Genomic DNA, 22452 nt, shown 5'->3' on the forward strand with positions numbered 1-22452 from the left:
CTACACCAGGTTGAAGTCCCCGAGGATGTGCCTGAGGATGGTTGTTTTCACGTCCTTGAAGATTAAGCGGATGTTTTCTGTGTCTGTGGCGCAGGTGAAGTGAGAATACAACGTCTTGTCCTTGTCCGGGTTTTGTTCTTGGTACATTTTCAGGATGAATTCCTGAGCTGCTACTTGATCCTGCTGAGGTCCTGCAATTCAGGGTTGATATTATTTAAATATGTCAGTAAATTCAACATGCGCTCACCAGACACTTTATTGGGTAGACTTGTTCAACTGCTTGTTAATGCAAATATCTAATCTGCCAATTACATGACAGGAACTCAATGCATTTTACGACCTGCTGAAGTTCAAACTGAGCATCAGAATGGGGAAGAAAAGTGATTTAAGTGACTTTAAATGTGGTATGGTTGTTGGTACCAAACAGGCTGGTCTGAGTATTTCAAATTTACTGAGATTTCCCCCACACAACCATCTGTAGTGTTTACAGTGAATAGTCTGAAAGTGAAAAGATGACCCGTGAGTAGCAGTCCTCATTGATGTCAGAGGTCAGAGGAGAATGGCCAGACGCGATGATATAGTAACTAATGGTAATTAACTACTCATTTCAACCAAGGTATGCAGAAGAGCATCTTCTGAAGCAGATGGTCTACAGCCAGTGGCGGTCCTAGCCTGTTTGGCGCTCCGTGCGAACACGCCCTCTGGCGCCAGCATCTAGCGACTGTGGAAGTCGCTACACTCCTCCCCTTCTTTTCTCTTTTTTTTAAACTTTAAAAACGGGTTGTGTGTGACACTTTAAATGAACAAAATATAAAATATACATTTTAAATTGTTATTGATCCCTTTACCCCTGGTCCTAAAGTGTATATTTATTTTCTTAATCTTCTTATATTTATTGTTTGTTTACTTGCACTGCTGTAACTGGAGCCTCGTCGTCTCGTCTCTCTATATACTGGACTGTATGTAGTGGAGATGACAATAAAGTTTACTTTGACTTCAGCAGCGAGCAGGCGCACCGAGAGCTCTCGCGCTCACTTTTCGCGTATAGAATTTCGAAAAAACATCGGTGCAAATTATAAGTCTGTATCATAATGTCTGCTGTTTTCGTGTTGTTGGTTTGTTTTTATTTTGTTTTATTTTGCGAGTTGGTTATTAGATGCTGCTCCAGCCAGCCAGAGAATCCCCCGCCGCCCCGCCCTCTCCTCCCTGTGCCGCAAGCAGCAGGCGCACCTCGCAAACGGAGGGCGCCCTTACTCCCAGCAAATGGGCGATAGAAAACCGATCGGTGCCTATGCCATTCCCAATATGCGCTGGCATGATGTCGGGGCAGCATGAGTACGAGCAATTTTTTTTTGCCGATGCCCGTGATGCCGCCCCCCACCACGATGCCGCCCCGGGCAACCGCCCGGGTCGCCCGTATCTAAAACCGCTACTGTCTACAGCAGCAGAAGACCACACATGGTTTCACCTCTTGTCAGCCAAAAACACCAAAGCAAAACTGAAATTCTAAGTCTTGATACTTAAAGATTAAAAATGTGTTTTAAAAAAACAATCAGTTATTTTCTTTTGAATAAATTATATGTTTTTTAAAGCAGAACAAATTTAGTGATTTTCTTGTGGGCTTGTGTCAAGGAGGGAGGGGCGGAGCTTAGACTAATGATTGCCAATGTGGACCAAAATTTCTGCTGAATGTTTTCAGCTCCTTGTTAAATCTCAGCCATGAAGAATTAAACCAATTCTGATGGTAAAGGAGGTTCAACCTGGTACCAGCAAAGTGTACCTAATATAGTGTCAGTTGAGTATTTTTAGTCTATTTCAACACTTCCATAAAAATGAGTACCGTGTAGTGATTGTATGATGAAGGACTTAATATAAGTTTCATTCATTCCATTTAGATCAGCTAAGTAATTACAAATCTTGTGGTGAAATAAGGGCTGAAATCAAGATGAGCATTCACTCAGTCTAACCTGTGAATTCAGGGAAGTAGGTGGATAAGTGAGAGTACATGATCTTCTCCTTGAGGATGTCGGTCTTGTTGAGGAAAAGTATGACAGATGAGCGCTGGAACCAGGGGTAGGTGATGATGGTCTTGAACAGGGCTTTGCTCTCCTCCATGCGGTTCTGAGATGTTTAAAGGGATCAAACACATTTAAAACTCCAGGACGATGTAAACTGAAATCATCATTTGCTGTGTTGTTAAATTCTCACCTCATTGTCGCACTCAGCCAGGACCTGATCATATTCGCTGAGTGCCACCAAAAAAATGATGGAGGTGACGTTCTCAAAGCAGTGGATCCACTTTCTCCGCTCTGATCTTTGACCACCCACATCAACCATCCTGTCATAAAAGCAGCCAAGAAAAGTCACGCCACCTTCGAGGTCAGTGCCGTGTCTGTGGCCAGTTCCAGTGCAACAATGCTGCCATTATTTTGGTTCATAGAGTATTTCAAAGTAGAATGGGAGGCAGAGCCTTCAGCTTTCAGGCCCCCTCTTCTGTGGAACCAGCTCCCAGTTTGGATTTGGGATACAGACAGCATCTCTACTTTTAAGATTAGATTTAAAACTTTCCTTTTTGATAAAGCATATAGTTAGGGCTGGATCAGGTGATCCGTTAGTTATGCTACAATAGGTCTAGGCTGCTAGGGGCTTCCCATGATGCACTGAGTGTTTCTTCTTCACTCACCTTTTACACATCACTCTTTAATCATTAGCTATTATTAATCTCTGGCTCTCTTACACGATGTGTTATTTGTCCTGTCACCCTCACCTTATCCCCGAACAGTTGCAGCAGATGACCGCCCGTTAGAGTTTTCTTCCTGTTAAAAGGGAGGTTTTCCTTGCTACTGTCACCAAGTGCTTTTTCAAAGGGAGTTGTTTAATTGTTGGCACTTTCTCTGCATTACTGTAAGGTCTTTACCTTAAGATATAAAGCGCCTTGAGGCCTTGTCATTTGATGCTATATAAATTCAACTGAACTGAATTGAACTGAAACTCTGTGCAGTGCAGAAGATGTCAGTATGCACCTCACCTGAAAATGACATTCTGATCCTTAGACAACATGTCAAAGGGGTATTCAATGATACCAGTGGTTGGGACTCGGACTCTGAGGATGTCGTCAAGGTTGGGTATGTATGAGGGCTGTGAAATCCGATCCAGAGCTGTGAGATAGCTAAAAAGAAAAATATCCAGGGAGAAAAAAAAAACACTAAGAAAGGAGAAATACAGAAAACACGTAGAAAACTTAAAATTTTAACCAAATTTGATCTAGAAAAAGTGCAGAGATCTGCACACACTGTTAAACATCATAAATGCCTAATTCTCACTATTTGGTGGAGTCAGACAGCTGGTACTCCCTGCGCCGATCATAGCACTCCTGTATTCCAGGATCGTTCCACAGACTCTTGACAGCCATGGCGAGGTTGCTATCTAAGTCCTCCACCTTATCCACCTCCACCTCCAGGACTGCGCTGGCATGGCTCTATGGACACACAGAGAAGACAAAAAGACAATGAGGTAACAATCTGGTAACCATCCATCGAATGTTAATTGTAAAGGACTGGAGCAGAGTCAGTCTGCCTGTACCTGGTTCTGGGGATCAGTGAAAGATATACCAAGAGTCTCCATAGCTCGGACCATTGTCTGCATGGACGTGTAGATGTTCTGGTACACCAGCTTGGCATAGCTCCTCTTGTCCTCGTCTGTATATCCTCCTCCATGGATAATCCTCATTTGTTTGATAAAGGTGCTCTTTCCACTCTCTCCAGTGCCTGTGAGACACATTGAGGATTAAACTCAATAATAGCTTTATTTGGTCTACAATTTTTTGCAGCATTGCAAATTAACATTCTGCAAATCAAACCAAAGTAAACATCTGCTGGCTGCGTGAGGAGACGGGAATGCAGTTTTATGTCTAAGGTCTGTTTTTAAAAATCTGCATTCACGTGACAGCCGGTTTCTCAGCAGTGCTCATCGGTGTAGGATTTGACCATTTTAACTGTCATGTTTCTGAATTTTAAAGAAATCATGCTGACGGTTAGATGAGTCAGTCACGGCTGCTTTCATTGTCTTGATTGTGACATCAGACAACAGGTTCTCATAGTACCTAGAAGTATTTAAGTAAAAGCATGAAAACCACCAGTAATAACATTAGTCTAACTACAGCTATAAAGAGGAAGAAAATAAATGTTAAGTATAAGAAAATTAGAGTACTTATTGTAAAAGCAGATTATATCATTATAGTATAAATACTGAAATGTGTAAGCATTACGTATTTGCAGGTTATATTGCGCTCATATGTGTGCTGCTGAGAGCTACATAGATAATATTTTATTAAATGTATTGATATGCGCACACTTACTAGAGAAATTCGATTACCCTAGAGTATAATACTTTGAGTGGTGGAGGGGTGTTTTATTTTGCCATGCATCTATAATTATTTGTCTGTGTTCCTTTGCCTGAGCAAATCAACCCCAGAAGCCCTGCAAATGGTCCAGAATGTGGCTGCGAGGCTGCTCAACAGGTCCTCTAAAAGGTCCCACGTGACACCCATTCTGTCTTCTTTAGGCTGACTTCCAAGATTTTAGTGATTACTTTCAGTCTGAACCATTTAAGGGAGAGGCTGTGCCTCAAGAGCTAGAGCAGGTCATTTATTTATTGTAAGGCTGGTGGTTTGATCCCCGGCTGCTCCGCTCTGCATGCCAAACTATCCTGGAGAAAGATACTGAACCTTGAGTTGTTGTGTGTGGTCAGTGTTAGCTTGATGTTTGACCTTTAATTGTGCTAATTCAATTGGAAATGGACTGGTTTATTTCCAGTTTACCATGGTCAGTTGCCTCCCTGTATTAGTAAATTACTACATTCATATGCAAATACGAGATCTTTGAGGTCAGCTGATCAGTGCTTGCTGGTGGTATCTGGGTCCAGGTTAAAGAGAAAAGACGAGCCTAATTTTCTACTCTTCATTTATCCCAAGAGAAGATATTATGGCCACTGCAAGCAAGCAAATTTAGCTCTCTGCTGAAAAGACACAAAAGAAAAAAGTCAAGGGAGTCTCTACCCCCCCTTACAGTGACAATTTTAAACTTGAAGTTGTCTACGATACAGTAAAATGTACCCCTGCCCCTTCTGCAAGAGCATGGAGTTTATATATACTTTAAAATATTACTGAGCTGCATCCTGGTGAGTTATTACTGCAACTCAATATTTATAATATTTACATTAAAAATGATCCAAATTTGAATTATTACGTGTGATGTTGCACAGGTGTTGCATACTGTATGCCAGCTGGCAGCTGCCTGGCAGCTACATTAAAGACCCATCAGTCTTTTTATGAACGGCTTTTTATTAAGAGATAAGTTGAAAGAAATAAAAACAAGTTCTGTGACAACTCTCAATACCCAGCTTGTCCACGCAGGGACGCAAACTGAACAATTTGAATGTATATTTGACTGCCGAAGGGACACTCGTCAATATCCGAGAACAGGAAGTTTAAATATCACAAATTGCCCGAAATAAAATTCAACATATCATTCATAACTTTAGTTTCACCTGGTTGAATAAAATGTTTTAGAGTCAACCTTTGGAGCATCATTTGCTTCTGAAAAATGACCTTTCTTTGGTCAGAAAAAGAAATAAAACAAAAACCCTCCTAACTTCCAATAATAAATTCAACAAGAACGGTGCACTTTTTCACCCTGAAACCTTTCCTGAGTGACAGGATCAGATGCATGCTTAATAACTCAGAGACTCAGTGTGTATTTGGACTCAAGCTCTCTATCTAAAAGGTCTTTTGACTAACTTATATTTCACTAAAACATACTTTACTAGATGAATACATACTTGTTCTTATAAAAAGGTATGGAAAAACACACACACACACACACAGTCCCTTTTTGTCATGTTACTCTTCAGCTCTTACAGCAAAAGCTCGTAATTTTCTCATTGTGATCACATGATGCGCAGCTGATTTGGTAAACAAATGTGTTTGTTAACAGACCTGAATATTGGAGGTTGCTGTGTTTGTGTATGTGTGGGTTTATGCAGGGATGGGTGGGGAGTTTCACCTTGTGGGCAGTCGGTGTGTGTGTGTGTGTCCAGCTTGCATGTATGACACAGCTTCTTACCTGCACACTTCCTCAATCAGGGAACGCTGTAACACGAGGGGGTGGTGCCCGTGTGAATGAATGTGGTGTTAGTGTCATGAGATAACGGCTACTACCACCTGCCAAAGTCTGCCCTCTCCGTTTTTTTTTTTTCACAACTGAAATGTACCTGCCAGGCAGCGACTGTGCAGAGGCACAAAACAAAAAAGAAGAGAAGTCACTAATCTGCAAATAGTGACTTTTAAAAACAATAAAAAAAGAAAAGCAGATCCAGCAGATCTACTGCTACATTCAAACATCTTCCAGTTAAAAATAACAGAAAAAACAACACTTCTTCCAAAAAGAAGAAACAGTATTTCAATGTCTATATATGTGAATGTATGTATAGATATTAGAGGGTATATATCGAAGGTACGTGTATATCCATATTTGTAAATGTGCGCATGTGCATGCATACATTTAAACATCTTTATATGCATATAGAGCATAAATATTATAATATAAATAATATTATTTATTAAAACTGTGATAACGATCCTGTAGCATGGGTAGGTGTGTAGGTGAATGTAAGGATACATGTATGTATAGATGTATAATTGCATATGTTTGTTGTATGCACATCATGTGTAGGTATGAATGCACTTGTATGTGTGTGTGTGGGTAATTGGAAGGTCATTTGAAAGTAAGATGAATATTCCTATCATTCCATAAATAGGAAGAAGGGGTAGGATCATATAAGTTTATACTTCTTCCTAATCCTTCTCCGGCATAAAATTTGAGTTATTTATATACAGACGACTAACATGCTGAATATTTGTCTATACCTATCTACTGAGCTGCGATGACTGGGCATGCAAGTCGGCAGCTGTTCAAGTCAAATTTACAGCCTCTGAAAAAAAAGGGCAGAAAGTGAAGGTGTTGATCTCTTGCACTCTCAGTAGACCTGACTCTGACCATCCTAATGAAATCCACTGAGAGCTGAGTCACTCTGACCAGGTAACAAAAGGTTACTTTCTAGATCATGGCTGTCATACTCCTTTTACACTGTGGCCCACACAGAGCCCTGTTTGATCTTAGTGGGCTGGAGCAGTAGATTTATTACCTAGAAAAGAAAACCCTCCAAATCATTCCTCCTTCTGTCTGTTAGAGAGTTATCTCTGGGATGCTGGGATGATAGCTCCTTCAAGACTTAAACTCCGGTCAGAGAGTGGGGCACAGAGATTGATGTCCGGATATACTTTAATGGAAGTTAACAGCAGCTCAACAGTACAGCAGTAGGCATACTGAACAAGTGTGGGAGGGGTGGACGTGCGTGTGGTTCATTGCACTTATAGTGATGCGACTGAAATATAAGGAGACTTTCGGACACTGTCAGTGTAAAGACATTTAAGTATATATTAAATACTTCAGACGGCATGAGAAAAACAAACGCATTTGCAACAGAAACACTCCAACGTGACTCTTTGTTCTCCCAGTTTAAGAAAGGAGAATGATGAAATGCTTAAAAATAACAGAAAAAAGCAGTTTACTTCCCAGACTTTATCCTGCAGACTGACTTTGGTGCAGCATGACAGGGCAGTTGGTGTCTTTGTTGCTAAGAAGGCTTTAAAACTGACAAAAAATACACTTTGAATTATAACATTTATGTCCTTCTTCTTTGCATTTACCACATTATCCAAAGTTATCGCCTCTGTCAGTGCGCCCCAGGGCAGCTGTGGCTACAATGTAGCTTGCCATCACCAGTGTGTGAATGTGTGTGTGAATGGGTGGATGACTGAATGTAGTGTAAAGCGCTTTGGGGGTCCTTAGGGACTAAGTAAAGCGCTATACAAATACAGGCCATTTACCATTTACCATTTATTTAGGGGGCCGGATTGGGCTTTTTGATGGCCAGGTTCTGAGCCCCGGGCCTTATGTTTGACACTCTTTCAGTCTGAACAGAGACTCCAGAGTCATCCTTTTTTCTGGAAAGTTGTTTCACCCCACTTTTTGACTTCTCTCAACTAACTTTGTGATGCGTTAAACAAAACTGCTGCAGTCCAGCTGTCTGTAACAGCCTACAGCAAGCTGAGAAAATGTTTTTCTTTTAAAGCAAATGAAGGTTGGGTTGCGCGCAGAAACATAACACTGTGTTTTGAGTGAAATGCCCTGCTAAGCGAACAGCCGGTAAAAACCAATAGCTCGTGCTCCGTGATGCATTTGCATGACTTTTGCATGAAACGCTAGTTATGGCTTTCAAACACACCACTGACCGAGGCGTGGATGGCGACTGCGTTCCTGAAGTGCTCCCACACTGCTGCAGTAAAATGCGCCTGATACATGTTCAGCAAGTTCCCTCTGGATCGGGTAGCCGCTTCCATAAACTTCTATAACCCTACAACAGTGCAAAAGACACACACACACACACACACACACACACACACACACACACACTCTTCCTGAATATCGAGTGTGTGTGTGTGTGTCCCCATTTTCGGTATTTCTGTGACCAGTTGAGACTTACCGACTCCAGCAGACAAAAAGTACTCAAGGATTCAAACCTCCGACCACGCGTAAAATCAATGGCAGTGCCATGGCGCGCGGCTGTGCATACCCTGGATGTTCTCGGAAAGCCAGTGCGCCTCAACTGTGAAACGCTGCTCATGACTTGAATCCTCTCATCTAGCCACACGTGTCAATGACAAAATGTAGCGTGCTGGATATAATACCCACTCCTTTCCCTTCTAAAGTGTGCATTCTTCTTACATATGACTAAATGAATACTAGTCGACAGGCGTCAGAGCTCTGTCCCACCTGCCACAATACCCGTTACAGGTGTGGCCAGGAAGCGGTGAAGTAATGGCAAATTCCGAGCTGTCTCCCACAACGGAAAATGAAAACGCGTGGATCATTCCGCTAGAGGAACAACTTTAAGAGCAAATGTTTTTGAAGCTTTTTTTGCCCGGAAAAGAACATTTATGGCTACAATCAAGATCAAACCTTTGAATGATTTACAGCATGGTATTTGAGAACACGAGGAGAATGCGGAGGACTCCGTGAAGTCAGTTACCCTCCGAGCTGGTGTTCAGGTTAGTGATGCTCACCTAAAAGCAGCAACTTGTACTCCCTGCGAGAGTCCTCCTTGTCCCTCCGCAGCTGCTTCTCAATCTCCTCGTTGATCCTCTGGTTCTCTCTCTCCTCCGCTGAAACACAGCATCCAGCCATCGCTGAAAGTCACCAGGTTGCTCTCCAACGACCCCTCGGCTGTAAAAATGTCGCAGGCTTTGATTAAAGAAAAAGAAAAAAAGAAAAAAGAAACTCAGACCTGTAAAAAAGACTCCTTCTTTGCCCCTCTTCACTTCACAACTTTAGACGTAAAAAGGCACAGAGCATCTTCAAAACTGCGCCTTCGACTTCCACCGAAACAGAAAAGTTTGCTGCTAAAATATAAAGTGCTAGATTTCAGGGGTAAGTCCAAAGCTCTCTCTTTCTCTCTGTTTTTTAAGCATCGAGGTGTACAACAAGGTGCACCACGAGCTGTTCCTATTGGACAAAGTGCTGCAGTTATACTCTACCTGGACGACACTTTATCCTGACGAGTTGGGAGGGGGTGGCACCGGCTACAAATAGAAAAGGATAAAATGGGAAGTTCGCTGCCACAACCTGTGGAAACGGTGAGCGAGGAGGAGTTCACCTGTAGATGAGTTTTAATCGGACATGGAGTGCCGTGGCTCATTCTTAGAAGTGCTCCATGCTGTGCTCGCTTTCCTTGGAAGCTTCTATAATATCACACTCGTAATTCATGAGTCTTGATGACATTAAATCATGGTTCGCGTTAATTATTTTGCATATAAATGATCAATAAAGATCATACTATTCAGCCCCTGTTCTTCCCTAAGTGTTGACCTTGGCCCACCGGAAAAGTTCAGAACCTCGTTTGCAAAAGATTTAGGAGTGTTTCTCGATAGCTCTTTCTCATTTGAGAAACTAAGAAATTATTTTATTAAAACCAGCTCTTTCTAGCTGGGGGCCATTGCAAAAATCAAGACCATGTTGTCATCTGCCGATTTTGAGAGAATGATACATGCATTTATCTCTTCTAGGCTTGACTATTGCAATAGTCTTTATTTTGGTATTAACCAGGCCTTACTCTCTGCAGTTAGTTCAGAATACGGCGGCCCGACTCCTGACAGCCTGGCGCTCGCAATTTTGATCACATCTCTCCCATCCTGGTACGTTTACACTGGTTACCAGTACGTCGTACAATCGACTTCAAGATTTTGTTGTTTGTCTTTAAATCTCTGAATGGATTAGCTCCATCTTATCTCTCGGACCTTTTAACAAAAAATAATCCAAGTAAAGCTCTTAGGTATGGAATGCCAGGACTGACATAATGAATTAATTAAATATTTTATTAAATGTGGCAATAATTAAATAAAATTGGAAATAATTGATTAACCCTAATTAACCCTAACCCCAATATTTACGACACATTTAATTAATTAATTATTTACACATTTAATTAATTTATTTTTATTTTTTTGCCTGTCCCATTTGGTTCTTTAGCTGTCAGAATTGTTGTCTGAAGACCAACAAGAATACCCAATGGATTTATTTTGCCAAATGGATCATCATGGCATTGCCGTATTGGTCCATTTGATCAACCTTTGTTGTTATTATTTATTTTATTTTCAGTTGTTACAGATGGGACAGACATGACTGGGGCAGTAGCAGTTTTAGATACGGGCGACCCGGGCGGTTGCCCGGGGCGGCATCGTGGTGGGGGGCGGCATCACGGGCATCGGCAAAAAAAAAATTGCTCGTACTCATGCTGCCCCGACATCATGCCAGCGCATATTGGGAATGGCATAGGCACCGATCGGTTTTCTATCGCCCATTTGCTGGGAGTAAGGGCGCCCTTGCGAGGTGCGCCTGCTGCTTGCGGCACAGGGAGGAGAGGGCGGGGCGGCGGGGGATTCTCTGGGTGGCTGGAGCAGCATCTAATAACCAACTCGCAAAATAAAACAAAATAAAAACAAACCAACAACACGAAAACACCAGACATTATGATATAGACTTATAATTTGCACCGATGTTTTTTCGAATTTCTATACGCGAAAAGTGAGCGCGAGAGCCCTCGGTGCGCCTGCTCGCTGCTGAAGTCAAAGTAAACTTTATTGTCATCTCCGCTACATACAGTCCAGTATATAGAGAGACGAGACGACGAGGCTCCAGTTACAGCAGTGCAAGTACCCAGCCCTCCTCTCTGTCAAAATCAAACCAGTGAAAGACAGACTGACAACGCCCTCTTAATGTCACCGCTAGCACCCACGTGACTCCCGTTACACATCACCATAGCAACCAAACAAATGAAAACCCAGTGATCATTAAAATTCAATACATTTAATTATGGCTCCTACAAGGAGAAACGAGCAAAAGATACAGGTAAGCAGATGTGTCATTGGATAATGGCAGGTCATGTATCCTAAAACATTAAGAATCAGAATACTTTATTAATCCCTAAGGAAATTATGTGGGTTACAGTTGCTCCAAGAAGAAATGGTAAAAATAGTAACAGTAAGAGACTAAACTCCAAACAATATATACAATAATATAATATTAATTAGTCAGTGTCAATTGTTGATTTGTCCTGTTCCCATTGTATGACGAATTATGATGTCTGTTTGGTAGCCGTTTGCATACTATGCATACTCTCTCTCTTCATATGTGTGTGTGTGTGTGTGTGTGTGCGTGCGTGGGGGGGGGGGGGGGGGGGGGGGGGCGCCAGAGGGCGTGTTCGCCCGGGGCGCCAAACAGGCTAGGACCGCCACTGGACTGTTGTTACAGACGGGACAGACATGACTGGGGGATAGGAAAGGGAGAAAGAAAGAGAGGAAGGAAAAGAAAAACAGAAGGGAAGAGGGACAGTGAGAGAGGGCACTTACAAAGACAAAGAAAAAAAATCTCCTGGATCACCTGTTGAGAAAAAAAGAATAGAAAACAGGCAAAAAAAAACAAAGCAACATACCAAACACAACACCATCACGTTAATCTAGCTAAGTGTAAACAGCAGTAAATACTAAATATTGAATGTTGTTGTGCAGCACGCAGGACAGACAGCGCACAATGTGCTTTGAAGTAGCAGCCAAGAAAGGTGTAGTTTATGTCTATGAACAGTGAACACCCGTGTGCACACCTGTGTGGATCAGCGCGCTTGTATTCAAAAGGTTTCCCCATGTAACGGTCTGCTAGAGGGTGTGGAGGGCCATAGCCCCGTCCCCCAGGGCATGAAGCAGACATGGAGGAGATCCAGGCTCCAGACATCCAGAGGCCCCAGAGTGCGAGAGCCCAAAAAGTACCACCGGAGGGGCATCCGTGCCACCCTCCTGGGAAGGGCTGAGGAGATCCCCAGACGAGGGGTCACCCAGTAGCCATAGAGCAGAAGCCAGAGGGGGCTGCACTGGTGTGCCCGCTGGCTCTGCCGGAGGCAGCTGTGCCAGAGAGAACCGAGCTGCAGGCCCAGAGGCCGGAGGCCCGAGGGCCCCCTTTGCCCCGGAAGAGGCCTGACCGAGCTACAGGCGCCAGGCCCCGCCAAGTAGCCACCGGGAGTGAGCTGGTGCATACCTGAGCGCCCAGCCCCGGACACCAAGAACCACCAATGCACTGACCCCTGAGGGCATCAGTTACCGGCAGGGAGTGTGGTGAGGGGAGATAGGCCTCCACACTTTGGAGGGCCTGGGAGTTCCCAGAGAGGTGGAGTCTAAGACCCGACCTGACATATAGACACAGACAAACAGGCACACACAGACACAAACATGCATTCCCACCCTCATGCACACATATACAAACACTCAGCACTCACCCAACGTAAGGATAGACATAAATGGACATGTACACACAATCACACTCCCCAAACATACTCTATACCCCGGGTCCAGGTACCCTCGCCCCCAGGGGGGGAAACGGCACCCAGACCCAAGAGATGTTACCCTTCCCCACGGGGTGGAGGCAAGCAGACCGCCCCAGGCTCCGCAGCAGCAGGGAGGCCAATCGGACAGCCGACACCTCCTCCCAGCCCCCCGCCCCGATGGCTAGTAGAGAACGGGGGTGTGTGAAGACCCCATACCTCCCTCCTCCCACTGATGTGTAGTGTTGCTGCGTGTTGTTCTAAAGTGCATTTAAAACAAGGGAGGGCATGGTGCTGCTGCCAGAAAGCAGCAGGTGTTAGCACGGCCCCTCCCGAGAACCCTCAATGTCTACATGGATTTAAAATTGAGAGGTGGGCACCGGCGCCAGAGGTAGGGTTGAATACACAGACCGTTAACGTGGTCACCCTCAAGGCCCTATATATATATATATATATATATATATATATATATATATATGTATGTGTGTGTTATGGGAGTGTGAGTAATGTGGATGTCTAATTTGTGGAATAAAATTGAGGCACAGTTGGCCAGAAGGGGGGGGGGGAATGCCTCCCCTGCACCCTGGTGACACACCCGCACCCCAAGGCCCTACCTGTGTGGGTGGGTGTGGTGGAGCGGGAAGAGGGAGGCAGCCGGGGATGGGTAGGAAAAGAGCTCCCTAGCTGGCCCTAGGGAGGGGCATCTTGCCCCTCCCTAGGGCCAGCTCCCCCGCTGACCCCAGTAGGCACCCCCGTCCTCTGGTACCCACCAAGGCAAGGGAGCCCAGGCCCATCCAGACCGGGGCCTATGGCAGCAGCACCGCCAAGCCCCACAGGACCCGGGGAAGCCCACCCTACCCCACCGCAGAGGAAATTGTACCCACCCCAACATTCAATCATCTCCCAGACTACACAAGACAACAGACATCCAGGTTAAGTTTATTCTCCACCTCTCCTATGTCTCTCCCCCACCTGCAGAGTGGACTCCTGCAAGGATGGAACAACCTCCCTGCCAGTTGAAGAGCCCCCCAGTTAGGCCGATGCACCAGAGGCCCCCTGCGCCAGGGCTGAGCCCCCGTGCACCCACCCGCCCACAACATCGGCGACACACCGACGAGGACCGAAGCCCCCCAAGGCCCAGCCAGAGCCCCAGCACGGAGGCAAAGCACCCCCGAACCCCAAGCCCCCACGCCTGCCCCGGATCCACTCAGGGGCAGCCAGGCCACCAGGCCAATAACCTACGTCCGCCAGCACAGACCATCCCCCAGCCCTGCTGCACACAGCCACGAGGAGAACACCCTCTAAGAGCGACCAGAGCTACTAACCAGGTTATGACCACAACCCCCCGGGTTAAGCCCTCCAGGGATAACGTCTCTAGGGGTTCTCCAGGCGCCCTAAGCCCGTCCCAACCTCCACATCAACCACAATAGCTAAGGCGGGACCAAACTACGACCCCCCATCCCCGCTAGGTGATGGAGCCGATCAAAGGAGCCCAGAGGGATTGATCTAATGTGGTGGCAGAGGCTGTATCAAGACTAATGTGATCTATTAGATGGTTTCTATATTGGCTAGAATTAAGATTATTTTTATTTTTCCAGTTCATGAGGACCGTTTTCTTGGCAATGCATAGGGCAGTAAAAACCATGTGGACTGTATTAGTTTCTGTAGTGACATCATCCAATTTTCCCAACAAGCATACTAAAGGGGAGGTTGGAATTTTACATTTCAGACACTTTGATAAGTCTTTACATATCTCGCGCCAAAACTTCTGCACTGGTGGACAGAACCAAAGAGCGTGGATGTAATTGTCTGGTGTATTGCCTTGACAGTGTGAGCGGTTGTTGGAAGATGTAAAGCCCATCTTGAACATCCGATGACCTGTATAGTGCACTCTATGTAGTATTTTGTAGTGTATTAATTGCAGACTGGGATTTTTAATCAATTTAAAGGTTTTTAAGCATACCTGAGACCAGAAGTTTTGGTCTAAGCTTACTGATAAATCTGCTTCCCACTTTGCAATAGGAAGGGATATTGATTCATCTATTTTAGAAAGTGTTCTGTATATTTTAGATAATAATTTGGGGGATTTAAGAGTAAGAAAATGTACCGCACTTGGTGGTGTTTGTAATTCAACTTGACTGAGGTTAAATTTCTTTTTTACTATGGATTTAATTTGTTGATATTCTAAAAATCTTTTCTTGTTGATCCCATATTGTGTAACTAGTCTGTCAAATGGAATAAATTCTGTTCCCTCTAATATATGTTCTAAGTATTTAATTCCTTTACAACTCCATTCTGGAAAATTAATCATATTATTGTTTTGTAATATGTCAGGGTTATTCCAGATAGGTGTACATTTGCATGGGATTAATGAAGACTCCCTTATTTTTAGAAACTCCTACCATGCTGTCAGAGAAGAGCTGATGTTGATGCTTTTGAAGCATTTATGTCTTTTGATGTTTGAGCTGATAAATGGTAGGTCTGAAATCTCTAGATCATTGCATAGTGCCTGTTCAACATCTAGCCAGGGCTCATCTAAGAAGGTATGTTTTAACCATTCTGAAATGAACTGAAGCCTGTTGGCTAAGAAGTATTGTTGAAAATTAGGCAGATCTAATCCTCCTTTATCCTTAGTTCTTTGTAGCGTTTTTAAGCTAATTCGCGGGGGTTTATCTTTCCAAAGGAATTTAGAGATATATGAATCCAGAGATCTGAACCAATCTTGTGATGGTTTGTTAGGGATCATTAAAAATAAGTAATTTATTTTTGGCAAGATCATCATTTTTATAGTGGCGACCCTTTCCATGAGTGATATGGGTAGAGATTTTCATCTAGTCAGATCGCCTTCTACTTTCTTTAGAAGTGGGATGTGGTTTAATTTAGTTAAGTCTGAAAGCTTAGGAGAAACATTAATACCTAAATATTTAATATTTCCAGATTGTAGTGGGGCAGAGGAAGAATTATGGAAGGAGCAGTTAATGGGAAGAACTGTAGATTTTGGCCAGTTAATTGAATAATCTGAAACTCTTGAAAACCAGTTTATTAGAGTAATTACCTCAGAAAGGTTGGTTTGTGAGTTTTTCAGAAAAAGCAACACATCATCCGCATAGAGACTGATTTTATGTTCTACGTTCTTACATTTTATGCCCTTAATTGTTGTAGCCTGTCTAAATGCTGCTGCTAGTGGTTTGATAAAAATTGCAAAAAGTGAAGGGGAGAGTGGGCATCCCTGTCTGGTGCCCCTCAGGAGACAGAAGCTGGAGGATGTTTGGTCATTTGTTCTGATACGAGCTGTTGGGGAATTGTACAATATTCTTATCCAGTTTATGAAAGAGTTTCCAAAACCAAATTTTTGTAAAGTTGCAAATAAAAATTTCCAGTTAACTCTGTCAAACGCTTTTTCTGCATCTAGAGATAATATTATGGTTTCAGTGTTTTTACTGCATGAGTAGTCTATTAAATTAAGTAATCTACGAGTGTTTGTTGATGAGTGCCTACCTTTTATGAAACCAGTTTGGTCAGGATGAATTAAAAGGGGGGTTATTTTCTCTAATCTCTTTGAGAGAGCTTTGCAGATTATTTTAAGGTCTACATTTATAAGAGATATTGGACGATAGCTTGAGGGAAATAAAGGGTCTTTGCCTGGTTTTAGCAGGAGACTAATGTTGGCAGAATTCATATTTGGTGGTAGTCTACCATTTTCCTTGATTTCCTGCAAGATTCCGTGGAATACTGGTGCCAAAATTGTCCAGAATTCTTTGTAGAGTTCTGCAGGAAAGCCGTCTGGACCTGGAGCCTTATTATTGGGCATACTTATCAGCGCTTCCTGGAGTTCACCTGGCGTCAGTGGCGAATCCAGTGCCATTGCTTGACTGTCTAGTAATTTTGGAAGAGTTACGTTGTCAAGAAACTGATCAATTTCATTTTTAGACGGGTTTATTTGTGGTGAATATAAAGTTTCATAGAAATCCCTAAAAATGTTGTTTATTCTTCCAGGGTCATATATTGTGTTCCCTGATAAATCTTTAATAGCACATATAGTTGTTTTTCCTTTATTTATTTTTAACTGGTTAGCTAGAAATCGACCGGATTTGTTACGGTGTTCAAAATTCTGCGAGCGAAGTCTTTGTACTAGGAATTCTGGGGTTTTTTTTATTAATAATTTCATTTAATTCTAGTTTTGTTTTGCATATTTTGTTCATTATTTCTTGATCTTGGTCGTAGGCTTCTTCTAAGGATTTGATGTTTTTTTCTAATCCCTGAATATTTTTGTTTTCTTCTTTCTTTTTATGTGATGAGAAAGAAATTATTTTACCTCTCATCACAGCTTTCCCTGCTTCCCATAGAACAGAAGCAGATGTTCCGGGAGTGTCATTAAAGTCTAAATATGAAGTCCATTCTTTTTTAAAATATTTAATAAAGCCTTCATCTTTAAGCAGTGATGTATTAAATCTCCAGTTTTTACTTGGCATAGTATTATTCTTGTGCATTAGTGTTAAAGATACAGGAGCATGATCGCTGACAGCTATAGGGTGAATCTCAGTGTCTGAAATGTCACTCAGCAGTGAGCTGCTGACCAAAAAATAATCCAGACGAGAGTAGGAGTGATGAACATGTGAGAAGAAAGAATATTCCTTACTGTTGGGGTGAAGGGAGCACCATGCATCGCAAAGGCCATAGTCGCTCATATACTGTTTGATTATATTTGTGGACTGCCAATTACGCTGAGTTCCTGTTGTGTTGAGCCTATCCATTTCTTCATTTAGTCCAAGGTTGGGGTCGCCTCCAAGAATAAGTGTGCAATCAAGGTGTTCAGAGAGTGCACTAAAAAATCCGTGGAAGAATGAGGGTTCATCAACATTTGGACCATATATACTTACAATACATAGCTTTTTGTTCAATATTGATAATTTAATAATTAGGAATCTACCCTCTGGATCTATAACTGTATCGAGTACTGTAAAATTAACATTTTTATGTATTAAAATTGCTACTCCCCTTTGTCTAGAATTATAACAGGCTGCAAACACAGTAGGAAACTCAGGTGTTTTAAGTTCATTTAAACCTGTGACAGGTCTGTGAGTTTCTTGTAATAAAACAACATCTGCCTGTAGTTTTTTAAGCTGGTTAAATATCTTTAACCTCTTTCCTCTGGTGCCATCTCCATTTACATTCCATGTGACAAACCTCAGCGTGCCCATAATTGTGTGTGTATGTCTAATGATGTACGCTGGGTGTTTCCTTTAGACGAGTGAAGAGAATGTGGAAACATCACTTGTTTGTAAATAGAAAGAGAAAGAAATGTGTGGTGAGAGGTTCCATAAGTCTGACTACGTGTGTAAATATTCACTAATATGAACAAGCGTGGCTTGCGTATGTGTCCTGTAAGTCTGTATGCGCTGTGAGGCTGTTGTAAATGTGCTGCTGTTGAGCGCATGTTTGCGTGATCATGGTGTGTGAATATGCAGAAATAGAGGGTGTTGTTTGTAGGTGAGTGGGGAAGTAGGTGATCACAGCAGTGAAAGAAAAGAGAAAGAAAGAAACCACGTGAACTGTGAGCGACAACAAAAAAAAAAGAAAAGAAACGGAAACATTCCAATTAAAGCAATGACGGAGGGTGACGGTGTTATATCTGCTATGACATCATACTGATATTACTAGGTTAAACACATGTTAAAGAAGAGAGTGTGAGTGAATAAGAAAAGAGTGTAGCGGGTTCTTATCTGGAGTGCAGTCAATATAACCACGGAGTGGTGCCGGGATCGCGGTAGAGCTGTCCGTCCACGTAGAGCCGGTCCACGGCGATGACAGCACGGGAGCCTCTCTGGATGAAGTTACGTCGAACTGGGAACAGGACCTTGCGTCGTTCCAGGATCTCTTTGAGGAACTGGTCGTTCACGCTGAAGTCCGTTCCTTTCAGCTCCCTGCCATGACTCTTCACCTGTTCCTTCTGTTTGAATTGACAGAATTTGGCCACAATTGGACGTGGTCTCCCGGTCCGTGACCTCACGCCCCACAAGCGATGCCCTCTATCGAAGTCGATGTTCTTTACGGTGTCCTCCGGCAGCTTCAGGTGGGTTTTGATGAAGCTTTTCACCGTTGCCTCCGCGTCCCCTCCGGCAGATTCTGGAATACCAGAAAACACAAGGTTGTCTCGCATGCTACGGGCTTGTAGATCGATAACGGACTCTTTTATTTTTTTATTTTCTATGTTTAGCTGGTTCACGTTATCGGTGAGAGATTTGACCGACTCCCGTAGCGTGTCATTTTCAGCGGCAAGCGTTTCCACCTGCTGCTGGCTGAACTCCAGGGATTCTCGCAGAGATTTAAATTCCCGGTGTAAAATCTCCACCAGGGACAGCCTCGTATCGAAACTGGACAATCGCTTGTCGATTGACTCCAGGATGTCTGCAATGTCTTTGCCGGCAGGCGATGTTGTGCCGGGGGAGTCTGCCGGGCGACATCTCTTCGATGACGGTGTCTCAATCGGGGAAGATGCACTCTGGGCCTTCTTCATGGGCCTTCTTCATGACTAAATCTTGGAAACACCGGTCGATGTAATCTTGGAGAGCGTCTAAACTCTCCCCGTTGTCCTCCAGGGTGTTAGAGATGATAGGACAGATGTTGTTAGTTATATGACAATTGATTAGTATATTTGGTAATACTGAAGCTTAAAGAAACTTTGTTAAATTCTACGCTACCATTCGCTTTTTTTCCGCCAAATCTCCGGCGTCTGACGTCACCTACAACATGGGTCGCTTACCTTACCCGTCACTTACCTAAGTGTGTTATTATTTAATTAACACATATTTAATTAATTAATAACACACTTAAATAATTTTTGACAGTTTTAATTAATTATTTAATGATGTATTTATTTAATTCATTTTGGCACTATTGTCCCCTTCATGTCTCACCTTGAAATCATTTTATCTGTCAGCATCACCCATCAAACTAAGGGGGCGGGGTTAATAATGCCACTGCAGCTTCTCTAACATTTGATTGGTTGCCGTGCAACGTAACCGTGCGGCTGTAGCTCAGGACGTAGAGCAGGCCACCTACTGATCGGAACGTTGGTGGTTCGATCTCTGGCTCCTCCAGTCTACGTCAAGTATCCTTGGGCAAGATACTAACCCCAAGTTGCTCTCTGATGCATCCATCGGAGTATGAATGTGTGTGAATGTAGTTAGAAAGCACTAAGTACAGAGAAAGTGCTTGTGAGAATGGGTGTGATTGGGTGAATGTAGCACGTTGTATACAGCGCTTTGAGTACTCTGAGAGAGTAGAAAAGCGCTATATAAGAATCAGTCCATTTACCATTTTACCAAGTCAAGACAGGTCGATCCTAGATAATCGATTGCTTGTGTGAACTTGGGGCAGCCAGGTATCCCAGAATGCATTTCAAATCACAGGCAGCAATGGTGGTGGTGTAAAGTTTTAAAATACCCCGTTTTTCTGTCACCAACTACACTTTTAATAGTGTTTTAGCCGCGAATGTAGTGGTGTAATCTTCACATGTCTGGTCAGGTTGTCGACATAGAACATGTTTGCAAAAGTGCTCAGATGTTTTCAGAGATGTCACTAGCTCTGCTAACAGTCAGCTGACAGAGTGTAACCGGTTTTATTTACATATTTCACTCTCCGTGTTCCACATGTTGCATTCGCAGATTCTCATTTTCACTGAACAATGTCTCTTTCCACCTGGTCTTGTGTCGCTGTGCTTCTGTAACATAAAGAACAAGCTGACATTTTTCTCACGACACCAGCGATCAGCTCAACAGGCCCTTAGTTTACCTGCATACATCCTCCTCACCTGTCAGCTGTTTAACACCTGCTGCTAATTCAAGAAACACGCCCACGTTACCTGGTGATAGTCACAGTTTAACTGGCCAGTCGGTGTTCAATATAACGCAATGTCAGCGCATTTTCCTGCACAAGATAAGTAAATATAGTTTTTTTTTCTCGAGCGCAGAGCTGCTGGAGCTTGTTTCTCTACAGAGCATTTTATAGGCGAACCCACTTTATCAGCGGCTGATGTCCAATCACTGGCACACAGCTTTGAAACCTCACCTGAGTTTTAGCTCCCAGTGGTTAAACACTGGACTTAATTTACTCAGGTTCTGTCTGTCGGGTCACGTTTACTTCACTGTTGTATTTACAACTGAGCAAATCGGTTTTGGCTGAGGTTAAAGTTACGTTTCATAACTGCATAGTTTTACTGAAGTTTAATGGTTCACTGGCACATGTATTAGACTGAACCATTCGCTTTTCTTTATCTGGCGTGTTTTGGATTTTTTAACAGTGAATTTTGAGATTAAACTGACTTTTAAAATGTTTTCATAGCGAAGGCGCATTTCCACTGAGAGGAGCAGAGTTTGTAACAGCATGTTCATCATGATGACTGCAACCTGTACAGAAATATTACATCATCTGTTTTTTAATAGTTATTCAGCTGTATTTTAAGCACCAGGTATCTGTTAGAATTGTTAGTTTTGTTTTTTACTAAAATTAAATGAGGTTAACATATGATTTGTGTGATTTTGTGTGTGTGTGTGTGTGTGTGTGTGTGTGTGTGTGTGTGTGTGTGTGTGTGTGTGTGTTTCGGTCATGTTATGTTTAACTGTCAAAGGCTTGTTAGAAACTATGAAACACATCATGCAGACTTCTGGATGTTAGAAGAAAACTAATACTGCTCGTGAATGAGACTAAAGGCAGGAAGGTGACTTTAAAACTAAACATGTTAATAGGACCTCCACATTTATATCATAGTTTATGATATAGCACGTGTATAATAGCCTACTTATTTCAGTGTAGCGGTGTACAGTCACACAGCTCACGTGGGCGTTATCTGTGATACTCCTTAACTATAATTTATCCAAGTTAACTTCAGTTACCCATTCAGACAGTTCTTTTGCAGTGAAAAACATAAACGCTCATGTCGCCGGTAGGTTTCCGCAGTGCCAGCCGTTTAAATTACAGCTGCTTATGCAGTAACCATGGTAACCACTGACTATGAGCGGCTGGATCGACGCAGGTCAGACTACAATTTTACATATATGATCTTAAAACAGGACACAGCCACTATACGTGCTGGCCTCATATCAAATGTGTACGTAGACTGAGTCTATGTTTGACGTTTGTTTTATATATAATCTTCGCTCTCAAACATTTAAACAGCAGCGAGTCTGCAGCTGAGGGAATACAAACTCAAATTGTTGGAACAGGTTTGATTGTTTCTTGCCTGTATTAATTTGGTGATTTATTATATGTATAAATGTTATTCTAATCTGCTGCTGAGTCTCTTACGCTGATGAAAATGCAGATAACACAGATCACGAACCAACCAATCACTTTCATTCCACTTTGATCTGTGACAAACTGACGGTTACAACAGTGGTGCGTTTGATTGCTATATATTTTTTTGTTCTTTATACTGTAGATTTTCACGTCTCTGGAATAGTTGGC

At 42.9% G+C, this 22452-nt stretch overlaps 1 protein-coding gene across 1 annotated transcript; it reads right to left on the reverse strand.

Annotated features, from left to right (window-relative positions):
* LOC134638783 (guanine nucleotide-binding protein subunit alpha-14-like) lies at positions 1 to 9308 on the reverse strand. Its single transcript, XM_063489673.1, has 7 exons — positions 9185 to 9308; positions 3583 to 3767; positions 3324 to 3478; positions 3029 to 3169; positions 2209 to 2338; positions 1968 to 2121; positions 1 to 191 (listed from the first exon to the last, which is right to left on the reverse strand). The coding sequence occupies exons 1-7, from the start codon at positions 9303 to 9305 to the stop codon at positions 1 to 3; spliced, it is 1077 nt and encodes a 358-aa protein (XP_063345743.1). The 5' UTR covers positions 9306 to 9308.
* Between the last annotated feature and the right edge of the window lie 13144 nt (positions 9309 to 22452).

The sequence above is a fragment of the Pelmatolapia mariae genome, linkage group LG12 (genome assembly GCF_036321145.2).
Source record: "Pelmatolapia mariae isolate MD_Pm_ZW linkage group LG12, Pm_UMD_F_2, whole genome shotgun sequence".
NCBI classification, from domain to species: Eukaryota; Metazoa; Chordata; class Actinopteri; order Cichliformes; family Cichlidae; genus Pelmatolapia; species Pelmatolapia mariae.